This window comes from Siphateles boraxobius, unplaced genomic scaffold (genome assembly GCF_051911475.1).
Source record: "Siphateles boraxobius isolate OS27281-9 unplaced genomic scaffold, OSU_SipBor_1 13, whole genome shotgun sequence".
Classification (NCBI taxonomy): Eukaryota; Metazoa; Chordata; class Actinopteri; order Cypriniformes; family Leuciscidae; genus Siphateles; species Siphateles boraxobius.
In genome coordinates this window covers 12,442,896-12,457,902 of record NW_027508733.1, presented here as the reverse complement: position 1 = coordinate 12,457,902, position 15,007 = coordinate 12,442,896, and the positions used below count along the sequence as shown (strand labels likewise).

The window sequence follows — 15,007 nt, the reverse complement described above, 5'->3', positions numbered from 1 at the left end:
CCTTTCTCCTGCTCTTCCCCTGACTCTGTCTGATTTATTAATTAATGTACTGTAGTATACATATGACATCACATTGAGAGAGGGTTAAAAACAGAATGTGTTTTCATATTTCTGTCACAAGTGGGAGCCAAAGCAGTGTACAGCATATACACTGAGAGCATATACAGTACGCTGAGAGTCATATGCTTCTGTACACCATCACTCTGAAAGCATCCAAAAAGAATCAGTCACTGGTAAAACATCTATTAGGATATATTATAATGTAATATTTGCAATTTATATGTTGCTTGCAAATACTCTTATGTCATTATGATGCATAAAATAGAATAATAATAAAATGATAATAATAAAATGATGCATAAAATGTGTATTCTGTTGTTAGAACATCTACAGCTGGAGCGAACAGGTCATGCTAACCAGAAGAGAGAAGAAAGAAAATAAAACATGAGCCTGGTAAAGATCAATTTAGTATCTCATGATTGTGAAATTTCAGTATCAGAATCAGAACCGAATCAGAATCAGAAAGAGCTTTATTGCCAAGTGTGCTTGCACACACAAGGAATTTGTTTTGGTACTGAGGCTTCCAGTGGACTATACAAATACAAATACAACATGAAACATAATACTACAAATTATAAGAATAAAAATATATATATATATATAAATATAAATATATGAGAATAAAACTATCACAGTTTGGTTTAGTCAGAATAGACATTTTCAGATTTACAGATTATGAACCTATTTACAGTGTTTTGAATATTATAAATAAATAAATCTACATATAAGTATCACCTGAGTTGTAGGATATTGCACTAAACAGTGGGAGTATTGCACTTACAGGCATATGCCTTGGGAGGAGTGTTAACTGTTCAGGAGGGAAATGGCCTGTGGGAAGAAACTGTTACTGTGCCGAGATGTTCTTGTGGCCAGTGATCTGAGTCTCCGTTTTGACGGTAACAGTGCAAACAGGTGGTGTCCAGGGTGAGTGGAGTCTGTGATGATTTTACCTGCTCTCTTCCTCACTCTGGAAGAGTACAGGTCCTGGAGGTTTGGCAGGGGGGCACCAATAATCCTCTCCGCAGTCCGGACTGTCCGTTGTAGTCTCCTGATTTCTGATTTGGTAGCTGAACCAAACCAGACAGTGATGGAAGCGCACAAGACAGACTCAATGACGGCTGAGTAGAACTGAATCAGGAGATCCTGTGGCAGGTTGAACTTCCTCAGCTGGCGAAGGAAGTACAGTCTCTGCTGGGCCTTTTTCACAGTGGAGTCAATGTGATTGTCCCACTTCAGGTCCTGAGAGATGATAGTGCCCAGGAACCTGAATGACTCCACTGCTTCCACAGTGCTGTTCATGATGGTGAGTGGGGGGAGTGCTGAGCTGTTCCTCCTGAAGTCCACGATCATCTCCACTGTTTTGAGCGTGTTCAGCTCAAGGTTGTTATAACTGCACCAGGCAGCCAGCTGTTCAACCTCCAGTCTGTAAGCAGACTCGTCACCGTTTTGGATGAGACCGATGACAGTGGTGTCGTCTGCAAATTTCAGGAGCTTGACAGTGGGGTCTTTAGAAGTGCAGTCATTAGTGTACAGGGAGAAGAGCAGTGGGGAGAGAACGCACCCTTGGGGGGCTCCGGTGCTGATTGTGAGTGTCTTGGATGTGTGTTTCCCCAGTCTCACTCGCTGCTGCCGGTCCGTCAGGAAGCTGGTGATCCACTGACAGATCGAGGATGGTATGGAGAGCTGGGTCAGTTTGGCTGTGAGAAGACCAGGCATGATGGTATTGAAGGCCGAACTGAAGTCCACAAAGAGGATCCTTGCATAAGTCCCTGGTCTGTCGAGATGTTGCAGGATATAATGCAGTCCCATGTTGACTGCATCATCCACAGACCTATTTGCTCTGTAAGCAAACTGAAAGGGATCCAGCAAGGGTCCAGTGAGGTCCTTCAGGTGGGCCAGCACCAGTCTTTCAAACGACTTCATGACCACAGACGTGAGAGCGACAGGTCTGTAGTCATTAAGTCCAGTGATTTTGGGTTTTTTGGGGACAGGAATGATAGTGGAGCGTTTGAAGCAGCAGGGAACTTGCTGCTTCAAATGATCTGTTGAAGATCTGCGTGAAGACCGGGGCCAGTTGGTCAGCGCAGGCTTTTAAACAAGCAGATGAGATGCCGTTTGGGCCTGAGGCTTTCCTAGTCTTCTGTTTTTTGAAGACTCGGCTCACGTCCTCCACACAGACCTTAAGCTCAGGTTGGATGGCAGGAGGGGGGAGTGATAATTGGAGTGCAGGAGGTGATGGTGAAAGTGTGAAGTGCAGATCAGACCGGGTGTGTGGTGTTAATGAGGGCTTTTCAAACCGGCAGTAAAATGAATTTAAATCGTCAGCCAGGTGTTGATTGTCCACAGATCGAGGGGATGGTGACTTGTAGTTGGTGATGTTCCTCAGGCCATTCCAGACTGATGATGGGTCGTTGGATGAAAACTGTTTTTTCAGTTTATCAGAGTAGTTCCTTTTAGCAACTCTGATATCCTTTGTCAATCTGTTTCTGGCCTGGTTATACAAGATGTTATCTCCACTTCTGTAAGCATCCTCTTTGGCATGACGAAGGTGTTTGAGTTTCCCAGTAAACCATGGTTTATCATTAGTGAATGATAAGAATGTCCTGGTAGGAATGCATGTATCCTCACAGAAACTTATATATGATGTTACAGTATCTGTGAGCTCATCCAGATCATTGGTAGCAGCTTCAAAAACAGTCCAATCAGTGCAATCAAAGCAGGCCTGTAGATTCTGCTCTGCTTCATTAGTCCATCTTTTTACAGTCCGTATTCCAGGTTTAGCTGATTTCAGTTTCTGCCTGTAGGTCGGTATGAGATGAACCAAACAGTGATCAGAGAGCCCCAAAGCTGCCCGTGGGACGGAGTGATACGCATTTCTTATTGTGGTGTAACAGTGGTCCAGTATATTACTGTCTCTGGTGGGACATGTAACGTGCTGTCTGTATTTTGGTAGTTCACGGGAAAGATTTGCTTTGTTAAAATCCCCAAGAATGATTAAAAGAGAGTCTGGGTACCTTTGTTCCGTTTCAGATATTTGTTCAGCCAGCTGTTGTAGCGCCGCGCTCACGCACGCGTCTGGAGGGATGTAAACATTCACGAGAATGAAAGAGGAAAATTCCCGAGGCGAGTAGAAGGGTTTACAGTTTATGAAATGTGCCTCTAAATTAGGAGAGCACATCTTCTTCAGTGTTGTTACATCTGAACACCAACTTTCGTTAACGTAGAAACACAATCCACCACCTCTCGTTTTCCCCGTTAGCTCCGCGATGCGATCCGCTCGGAACAGCTGGAAGCCCGGCAGATGTATTGCGTTGTCCGGTATGGCTTCACTCAGCCAGGTTTCAGTGAAGCACAAAGCAGCAGAGTTTAAAAAATCCTTGTTAGTGTGGGTGAGGAGAAGAAGTTCATCCGTTTTGTTAGGAAGGGATCGGAGATTCGCGAGATGAATACTGGGGAGTGCAGTGCGCAGGCCGCGCTCGCGGAGTTTAACCAGCGTGCCGGCTCGCTTCCCGCGTTTGAGTCTGAACGCGCGTTTGAACAACAACGCTGCACCTCCGACGAGAATGTCCAGCAAAACGTCCGAATAATCAAAAACTGTAGAAAAGGTCTCTGGTGTGTGTTTCCTAATGTCCAGTAGTTCGTCTTTGGTGAAACTGATAGGAAAAGAATGACTAAACGCAGAACAAACGAACAAAAACAACACAATAGCTGGAGAGCTCCACACCGAGGCAGCCATCCGCGGCGCCATCAGTATGGTTATGTACCTTTTTAACTTTGGTCTAAATCAATCACGCAGTGGCATTCAGGATCATAATAAAAACATCAAAAATCAAATCTAAATGCTACAAAATTCATTTAAAGTAATGTTGAAAACATTAATACTGCCGAAGAGAATCATGTTACATTAGAAGTCATTCAGGTTTTAAGAAAAATGTAAACACTTGTTTATATTATTTAACTGCATGCACAAAGATCTTCTAGAATGTTCTGTTCTCAGTTGAGCACTTGCTACTATATTTGCATAATGTACATGTTTTGTTGATGTAAAGCATTCAGATTGTCATATTAAACTCATCTTTTGCTGAAAAGCTTCTCATGTATTGGTTCAGTGACTGATGCAGCGGATGTTGGGGGTTTAGTTGTTCTGTGGAGTTTCATTATGGTTTGCGGGAAGAGAAACACTGACTGAACCAAACAATGAATTTAACAGCAGAAGGACAATAAGAGACTTGATCAGACCAAACTTCTGCAGATCAGTATGTGTCAGGAAACTAATGGTTCAACAGCTGCTAAAGTACTCTTGATTAAACAAACTAAGAGCAGCTCAGAATATAAACTGGAAAAACTGACTTGACAGAAGTTTACACACTTATTTTTGTCATTGTGTGACTGTGGTCAGTGGTTTGATTAATGTCTCCAAGGCAAACAGAAAACTTCCTATCAGACAGATATGACCTAAACCACTCTAGACCAATACCTTTATTACAAAGACAGTTGTCCAACCTAGAGATCAGAATATTATGATCATTGGTATCAAATGGTCTAGCAGCATTAGGTCTAACAGCATTAGTATAGCAGAATCTCCAGAGTCTGTGACCAATAAGAGGTCGTTAAAAACGTTTAAAAGTGTAGTTTCTGTACTATGAAGGGCTTTAAATCCAGACTGAAACATCTCCAAAATTCCATTTAAATCCAAAAAAAGATTGCAAATGTTTACATACAGCTTTCTCCAATATTTTCGAAAGAAATGGAAGTTTAGAAATTGCTCGGTAATTGGAGAAAACTGATGTGTCAAGATTGGGTTTTTTTATTGGTTGTACTATGGCATGTTTGAAGCCCATGGTACAAGACCTGTGGTCAGACTGCTATTTATAATTCCTAGAATTTTAGGACCAAGTTTAAAAAACACGGATGGACAACATCTGTAGGACAGGTGGATGATTTCTTTTGATCAATGATATCTTTCAGAAAAGATAAAGACAGGCTCAAACTGGTTAAGGACAGCAGAGCAGGTGACAATAGTAGACGGATCCTATGAATAAGGTAAAATGTGCTCTAATATTTTCTATCTTATCTATAAAAAAAAAATTTGTAAAAACTTCTCGCAGTCATCTGGAGAGGAGTAAGAACAAGTCAGTTGAGAGATAGGCCCATTTAAGACAGCATTAATTGTCCTAAAAAGAGCTTGAGGTTTGTGAGAATTTTTCAAAATAATATCAGATAGGCATTTAGTTTTCTCAGCTTTTACAGTTTTCTGGTATTTAGAGCACCATCTGTGGTTGAACCTGACCGAAATCAAGGACGCAGATTGAACTGCCTTCTTCGCTCACCAGTCTCCACCACCGGTCTCTTTGTAGACTGATTCGCAGAGGCACAGAAATCGTCACAGGCCATTCGACATTTCTTTAAGCGCTCCAGTTCTGCAGCACTGAGACTGGGTCAGGGTACCCGGCCTAAGATAATGAGTGTTACTCCAAACACTGTTGGAGCAGATGTTTCAATTGCAAGTTATGGGCCAGTTCGAGTTCACACACCCAACGCACATCCTCCGTACCAGAGTAATGAGCTTATTGACAGAAGGAGCTGGGGAGATAGTTCCTCTTCCTCCTCCCAACAGAGAGTCAGGCTTCTATAGCCGCTACTTCCTCTTGCCCAAAAAGGATTGTGGCCTCAGGCACCTGAATCTTGTCCTCATGAGACACCGGCCATTAAAAATGCAAACTTTGAAACAAATCTCTCAAGTACACCCAGAGGATTGGTTTTTCTCAGTGAATCTGAAAGATGCATACTTTCATTATCATTCGGTCTGTCTCGAGTGCAAGTAAAATTTTAAATTGAAGCCTTGCCAACTGAATGAAAGCCTATTAACAAAGACTGCATCGTTTTATAGTTAAATGGCCCTGAGATTAAAAATATATGGACCTAAAATAGACCCTTTAAACAAACTCTTCTGTACTGAAGAGTTTGATTACTAGCTTGAGGTCATTTGCCAATGCATACAAACACCAAAAATAAAACTTAAGTTATCTGCTACCTCCGCCCAGGGGGGTCCGTGAGAATTAAACACTTGGCATGAGGAAAAACAAGCTGGGTGTCAAACAATGAAGTTCCATGAAGGCAGCAGGTGCAATATACAAAATTTCACAAAAACTGCACTGTAAAAAATGCAACGTCCAGTAGTTCTCTTGCATAGAGTTTCAACAGCATCAATACACCGAGGAACTGCAGCACGCCTACAGCCTTGTCCCATCTACACTCAAACTGCACCCACTAGTTGTCGATCATCTTTGCCGGTGGCCCTAAATGATCATGAATGACAGCGACCCTGACGACAGAGCAAGGGGTACCGTCCTCTTCAATGTTTTTGCCATTCACTTGTACACAAGGCCTCCCTCCCCCTTTTTGTTTTTAAGAAGTTAGAAACGCTAAATACTGAAAGTCTTTCAAAACTGTTTAACACATAGGCCTACTACATTTCTCGCATCAGTGTTAACCTGCATTTTGTTTAAAATTTTTTTTTTTACCAAGCCTTTGACTTAAGTACAGTTTTGCTGCCAAGTTCCTGTAGAAAAGGTTTTTTTTTTTTTTACAAAAAAAAAAACAGAAGAAAGTTTTACTAAACAGATTTATTTGGTGAAAAGGCCTTAAGTATGGTATGCAAAATTCAATCTCAGAGGACTCTTTCCGATGGTTAAATCATCAGCACTGGTAACTGCATGGCCACAGGTGGTTGGGCAACACTTCTGTCTCGCAGGATATTGGCCATCATGGATCCAGTTGTCGGCAAGAAGGTGCATAACATTTACCAGGCGTCACTGCATGGATACAAATATTCAGCTTTAGTCTGTGCATTTAGCTTCACTCAATTTCAGAATGAGCACAAAATACAGCCCATTCTCATCCCAAGGCGTCATCTAACTGACGCTGTTGACCATGCTTCAACATCCGACGCACAAGGCACCCTTTAGCGTCAATATGAGACGCTAACCCTACCCCAGACCTTAACCTACCCATTACGGAAGCGTCATGTAACTGACGCTAAAAACGGAAGCGTCATCTAACTGACGCTAAAGGGTGCCATGCGGGTCGGATTTGGAAGCATGGTCAAAAGGGTGAATAAAATGACGCCTTGGGATGAGAATGCGTTGCAAAATATGAACAAGTTTTACTTGGAGCAAGTTGTATTCCAAGTATTATGAATCTTTATTTTGTAAAGCACAATCTTGAATTGGTGCCATGGGCTAAATTCAGGTACTTTGATAAATGTTTGTCTGTGTATGAATGATCATACGTTGATAAATGTGGTGGCTGAAAATAATTGTCACTTGAATATCACGGCCCTAAAATTTCATGGTTTTGAAGCCTCATCTCTAGAGTTTACGCCACAGAGAAATGTAACCTGGCCAAGAAGAGGAAGTTCTCTTGAAAGAGAAATTGATCTTACTCAAATCTGTTAACCTCATAATTGGAAACAGTTAACTGCTATTAAATACTGGTATATAAAACTAAACACTTACAAACATAAACACAATAGCCTAGGTCATTTACCCCTCACTCCACAACAAATCCTTTAAATTCAACTATTCAAAACAAGAAAAATTAGTAGCTATAAATTAAACTAGGCTATAAAAAAAAAACACAAATTAGGCAATGGTGCCCTATATATATATAAAAAAAAGTTACATACCACATTGTCGTCCACCACATTTAGTGCTGCAGCATTTGTCATCATCCGGACAGTCACTGTCATAGGAACACGACTTGGTACACACTCCAAGTACAATCATTTTGCTTGGACACACTCCTGGCTTTGGTCTATCTGTGTTTGCATAACATTATCAATGAATGCCTCGATGCATTTAAAAGAAAGAAAGCTGACCCACACACACTAACATAAATACCCATGTATGGAGCCCTACACTGACGTCCACATGCATTGCTGCAGCATTTCTCAGTTTTCGGACAGTCACTGTCATCGACACACGAATCCTTACACACTCCTCCAAGGGGTATGACTGGACACACTCCTGGCTTTGCTATTTGAAAAACAAACCAGGAAACCAGATCACTGACTGCCTCATTCAATGCATGTTCTACTAATGCCAGAGTCAGATCCCCCCCCCCCCCCCCCCATTACCCCCATTACCTCTATATGGAGCTGTACACCGATATCTAAATCCAGTGCTGCAGCATTTCTCATCTTTCGGACAATCACTGTCATGGGAACACGACTCAGAACATATTCTTTCTACTCCAGGGTTTTTGTTTGGACACACTCCAGGCTTTGGTTTCGCTGTCACAGTGAATGCTGAATTACACACTGCACATACATTCACCTTCAGAACCCCTAGGGCAAGGTGGTGGAAAAATATGGGATGGCAAAAATCCTTTTGCATTCTCTCGCAATTTGTTGCGAGTTCGGCAAACAGGGTTTCAGACAGCTCCATAGGTTAAAAGTGAAGGGTTCCATTGAGCTACAACTGAATTCCTCAAAATGAGCCTTATAAATATCTCAATGAGCAGTCGACTGAGAGACAAGTCCGAATAGACCGCCTTTCCTGTTTTTTCACTTTGTAGACGGTCCCTTCGGGCTTGTCTCTCAGCTGCTCAGAGGTCAATTAATAATAAAGCTTGTATTAAAACTAACAGGTCTTGCGAGAGAATGCAGAGGTTTTGGAAAGTATATATATTTTTAAACCACAATGTCCCTTTAGGGGCTCTGTATAAAGCTACCAACACACAAATATAATAAATACCTATAAATGGAGCCATACACTGACGTCCACATCGATTGCTGCAGCATTTCTCATCATTCGGACAGTCACTGTCATGGGAACACGACGCCTTACACACTACTCCACCAAGGGTTGTTTTTGGACACACTCCTGGCTTTGGTTTATCTGTCAAGTGTTTATAGAACAGCATATCAGCGAATGTTAAATGACCACCTGTATTAAAATAAAAACCTGATCCACACACTAAATAAAAATACCTGTAAATGGAGCTGTACACACATTTCCACATCCATTGCTGCAGCATTTCTCAGTGTTCGGACAGTCACTGTCACGGGAACATGACTCTATACACACTCCTACCACTCCATCAGAGATTCTTGGACACACTCCTGGCTTTGGTTTATCTGTCAAGAGTTTATATAACAGTACATCAGCGAATGTTAAATGACCACCTGTATTAAAATAAAAACCTGATCCACACACTAAATAAAAATTAGTGCTGTCAAACGATTAAAATATTTAATCGCATTGTCATAGTTAACTCGCGATTAATCGCATTTAATCGCACATTTTTATCTATTCTAAATGTCTCTTGATTTCTTTTTGTCCCATTATTTTTTCTCATTTTAATGCTCTTATCAACATGGAAAAGTGGATCGGCTTGCTTTGTGCAAATGTTTTTTATTGAAAACAACATTGGCATATATTGTGTTTAATTTCACACTAAAACATTCTTACTTGGAGCAAATAATCTCTCACACAATGTAACACTGTCCATCAATAAAAGGGTGAAAGAAATACTGACGAGGTCCTGATATTGAAGAGGGGCCGGAGAATTCGCATCAGCTGTGTGTGTGTGTGTGTGTGTGTTTGGCCATCATCAAGTGGTATTTCAGACTGGACGTGCTGCGATGATGATAGCTCAGTTCACAACGACAAAACACACAGATCACTTTGGTCTCGTCAATGGAACCATTTGGCAACTTTTTAAAAGTAAACGTTCCATTCAGCCATCCATTTCGGTGTCTCGCGCTCGTCATCCACTCAAAACTGGACGTTTTGAACGTTCCTATAACATTCAGAAATAACGTTTTTATAACTTAATGGGAACGTTATGAAAACGTTCTTATAACCTAAAATTGTTAGCTGGGGAAGAGGAGAGATTCGCGATTGCACTAAACACGTTTTAAGTGCAGGCACATATTGTCTGAGCGAGCCCAGAGAAAATTCTTACAAGAGCAGCGTGTATCTGAGAGCGCGCGACTTGAGCAGAGAGATTCGTGCTCGGCACATTATATTCCACGCGCGAGCAGAGAGATTCGCGCTCGCGCATCCGGCTCGCAAGCCCAAACAAGTGTGTGCGGCGTGCCTGTTGTTTTGTTTCCGGTCTAGCTAGATCCGCTTGCGCTTTCAAAACGTCCATGCCGCGTCCTATTGCAAAAGCATGTGAAAAAAAACTACAAAGTTTGCTAGGCCAAAAAGACCGTTAATCGCGCGATAAAAAAATTAACGCCGTTAAAATGGGTTTGCGTTAACGTCGTTAATAACGCGTTTAACTGACAGCCCTAATAAAAATACCTGTAAATGGAGCTGTACACACATTTCCACATCCATTGCTGCAGCATTTCTCAGTGTTCGGACAGTCACTGTCACGGGAACATGACTCTATACACACTCCTACCACTCCATCAGAGATTCTTGGACACACTCCTGGCTTTGGTTTATCTGTCAAGAGTTTATATAACAGCATATCAGCGAATGTTAAATGACCACCTGTATTAAAATAAAAACCTGATCCACACACTAAATAAAAATACCTGTAAATGGAGCTGTACACACATTTCCACATCCATTGCTGCAGCATTTCTCAGTGTTCGGACAGTCACTGTCACGGGAACATGACTCTATACACACTCCTACCACTCCATCAGAGATTCTTGGACACACTCCTGGCTTTGGTTTCTCTGTCATCTGTTTGTATAACAGCAGCATATCACTTAACGAGGGACTCACCAATAAAATTTATTAATTTATAATAAATGCTTAAAAAAAGCCTGACCCACACACTAATAAAAATAGCGTGGTCAAATTCATTTTCTCTTTGAAAATGCAATTAACCAAAGACTCTCAAAAGCTTTTCTTTTTTTCTTTTTTAAATAGCTGGTGTTTGACATCACAGACTACCTTGTAACCAATTGCGTCAACGTGCTGCTGGGCTTTAGCATATAATAAACCGCAAACTATCAGGGGATCTCGATAAGCCATTTATCCAGGTATTATGAAAATCGGTATATTTAGCAATATAGCTGGTGTGTGATGTATATTATGATGAATTATAAGGCTTTCTCCACTGACAAGTTGTTCAAAGATTTTCTGATGGTGGTAAAGCAGCTGCCTGACTCAGATGCGAACAGGAACATGGTTTGTGTAACATTAACGGTTTGATAAGTCACGAAAAAGGCTAATCATTATTAACCGTTAGTATCCCGACACTATTGTTCAGCGCTTCCCTCAAGTTGAGCGAGTGGATCTGAGGCTGAGCTGGTGTGAGCGAAAGCCATATAGAGATTTATGTCTCTGGTGTGAGCGAGCGGAGAGAAGGCCTATTTGCATATTTATGGCTCAGCGTGCTGTCCGTTATTACTGTTAATCAAACAAAGATAACAGAAATAAATGACACTTATTTTAGGTTTAAATGAGGATTAAAAAGCTCACTTAAATTTAAGTTATCAGAGGTATAAAGTCTAGGGGGCAGAAAGTAAAAGTCCTGCCATGTGTTTATTTCACCCATGAACTCAGCCAGCCGATACACTTATTAGTTATATCTCCTGGCTGAAAAACTGTGATAATTAGCAAATCTAGGTGATTGGAACAAAATACTGGAACCTGGACTTTACTTATTTCCTTGGCGACACATCATGCTTGACGAGCGTATTTAGGCAACGCCCACACCAGGGGGAAAACAATCCAACCATCTCCATTGTGTTTGAATTGCGAGAGGCTGCCTCCTTGTTATTTCTGACTAAACAAAACACAAATGTCTAAAAGCTGCTATGTGACAAGTACAGCTATTTCTGACTAAAAAAAAACACAAATGTCTAAAAGCTGCTATGTGACAAGTACAGCTATTATATATGAATGCTATATGTAACTTATTCGTATGAAAGAATGTACATGTACACGTGGGAGGGCTTCAGGGTGAGTAGGGTAGACGGAGTAGCCTACAGTTGAGACACTTTTTGTATTTTGATTTCACACAAAAATAGATACTGAAAAGTGAATTTCCACATGACATTTCATTAGCTTGTAGACCAAGATATTTTCAATCAATAATACCCATAAGTAGTTTATATTTTCCACAATTAGCTCATAAAAATAAGGTGTTTTGTCTCAACTGTATCCATATGTGGTACAGTTGAGACAAATTATTTATTTATTGCAAATAAATAAAGAAAATAACTATTGGGCAACATGTTTATTCATTCATTTAAATTCATTAATTTTATTTAAATTAGCACTGGTTAAAATGTATAAAACAGAAACAAAACATTTAATATATTCATATATAATACATTTTAAATATGACAAGTTTTATTTTCATTTCCGTCCATGCGACGAATGTCCCAATTATGACGTTTAACCTGTCATCATAACACTGAACAGCACGTTTCCGGTGCGTTCACACCGCAGCCGGCGAGAGCGGCCAAATATCGCTCTCGCCGCCCTGCCGACGACGTGGAAAGATTCGTGGACGCTCTGACGTAGATCGAACGCTTGATTTTTTAAAACTTTATTTAAAGGGGCCGCAAAGCAAATAAGCATTGTTGGTCAGTATTTTGTGCAGACTGGCCACACGTTAGGTATAACGTAACCTAATGAAATCTTTTAAATGTGAAAGAAAATGACCAATGGAAAGAACTTAGTTACTTTTGCAAACGAAATAAACAAATTCCATTTGTGTGGTGGGGCTTTTGTGTTCATGGTCAACTGCGAGTCTAATTTCAACATGTAGTTAGGACGTTTATTTCAACATGCAGTAAGAACGTTTACTAGACTAGGTATTTAATTAACATACCATTGATTTGTGTGCAGTCTACATTGCAATAACTGTCCTGGTTGTAGCCTTAATGCAATTTGTCAAATCTGTGTTAAGCAAATGAAATGCATTCACGCTGGAAAAAAAAAACACTTCCACAATCAAATCGTTGCATTCATGTCTTCTAGAGCTGTGGTTTTCAATCGTGGTCCTGGGGACCCACAGCTCTGCACATTTTGTCTCCTTTATCTGACACACCCAGTCAGTTCATAGAGCTCTTTACTAATGAGCTGATGATCTGAATCAGGTGTGTTAAATGAGATTATATATATATATCCTTTAATTATGTTTTCCATGTACAATGGAAAATCTGCATGAACACATAAATAAGACCTAAACTTTCTATTTAGAAATACAACATAAAATTTAACTAAATAAACTAATGTTCTAAGATGTGCCTGTAGTCATTTTGTTTAGGTTGTTTACATATTTCTTCGCGCTGTAAAGAAGTTAAAAGAACTCACCCGTGAATCGATCATCGTTGTTTCTTACGCTCCAGCATACAGAGGGACACAATAAAACAGCGACCAACGAGCAGTAAAGTCGAGCTGTCATCCTGACACCTTAGATCTCACAATTGACTCTGCTGCAAATGCACTGAACAAGAGGGTTTTTTGAAAAAAGAACAACAAAAAAAAGCTTTTTGAAATAGCGTTTTTAAAGATACAACTTTGGAGTTTTGGTGCGACTCCAACCTGTCTGTAGCTTTAGTGGTGTGATCTTAAATACCATTACCCTTATTAGCTCGTTCAGGTGTGTTCAATGATAAGGACGCGTAATAATTACCGTTATTGGGCGTTGCTTCAACTAGAGGAACTTTTAGCATTGTGAAGTTGAATAAAAAAAAACTTGTTCAAAAGTCACGTAACACAGTCTCATAATAATTTGTCTAGTTTTAAGGTCTGTAAGAGGACAAACTTACATTACAAGAGAAATTGTTAATATTTTACATTTTTTCCGACCTGCAATGAACAAATGTCATTTCCACCACATCTCAATAGGCTACTGTAGCTACAGCTGTTATTTTAAAATAGAATAACTTATGCCACTCAAGAATTTTCTAAGATCATTTTTGTAACTATTTTTTATCAGTTTTTCCACAATGTACAACATTCGTCAATTAGATAAATTACTGCCCTAAGGACCAAAATGCTGAACTGTAGCTACACCTGTCACACTCTGAAATTTAATATTGGTTTGGGCAAGAGCTTATTAGAAAATAAATAACTTGAATTTGTATATTAAGTAGAGCATGATCTCATAAATTGTTAAATTTTTAAAGTGTGATGAGAACTTTTTAAATATTTTTTAAAAATGTGTGTGGTGATGGAAATGACAGGGTGTTGTGGAAATGACAATGAATGAACACAAACATATAAAAACAGTAGAGATATTTATTTGAAAAAATTTAATCTCCTCACACTCATTAAACTCAATTCACAAAGTCATTAAACATAACCCCCTTTTTTTTGTGTACTGCTGATTTTGATGTATGAAACTGATTTGTCTCACAGATGAATTGTGACAATGCATACTTAAACAAAAATAGATACAAATTAAATCAATTAATATTAAAGTAATATAATTAACAAATAAAAATAATATCATAATCAATCCATCCATCCATCTTCTTCCGCTTATCCGGGGCACGGGTCGCGGGGGCAGCAGTCTAAGCAGAGACGCCCAGACTTCCCTCTCCCTAGACACTTCCTCCAGCTCTTCCGGGGGATTACCGATGCGTTCCCAGGGCAGCTGGGAGACATAATTCCTCAAGGCATCCAGGAGTCATCCGGAACAGCTGCTCGAGACACCTCAGCTCTACTCTGTCTGAGCTCCTCCCGAGTGACGAGCTCCTCACCCTATCTCTAAGGCCCCGTCCACACTACTGCGTTTTCGTTTAAAAACGGAGAATTAAAACGAAAACGATCTCCGTCCACACCAGCGTTTTAGCTGCGTATTAGAATTGATCTCCGTCCACATTAAAACGACTGAAAACTCGGATCACGTGACCATTCTCCAACACTGTGCATGCGCGTGCCGGTGTAAACAGGAAACGGATGGACTATTCCTCAGATTTGATGAGGAAGCAAGTAACGTTAGCTACCTCTGCAAAGAT

At 40.3% G+C, this 15,007-nt stretch overlaps 1 protein-coding gene across 1 annotated transcript; it reads right to left on the bottom strand.

The window, feature by feature from the left end:
• Positions 1-6,671: 6,671 nt before the first annotated feature.
• LOC143735481 (uncharacterized) lies at positions 6,672-13,573 on the bottom strand. Its single transcript, XM_077225682.1, has 6 exons — positions 13,356-13,573; positions 8,817-8,960; positions 8,207-8,353; positions 7,962-8,096; positions 7,748-7,879; positions 6,672-6,875 (listed from the first exon to the last, which is right to left on the bottom strand). Exons 1-6 carry the CDS (start codon positions 13,444-13,446, stop codon positions 6,826-6,828), a joined length of 699 nt encoding a protein of 232 aa, XP_077081797.1. The 5' UTR covers positions 13,447-13,573; the 3' UTR covers positions 6,672-6,825.
• Positions 13,574-15,007: the final 1,434 nt, after the last annotated feature.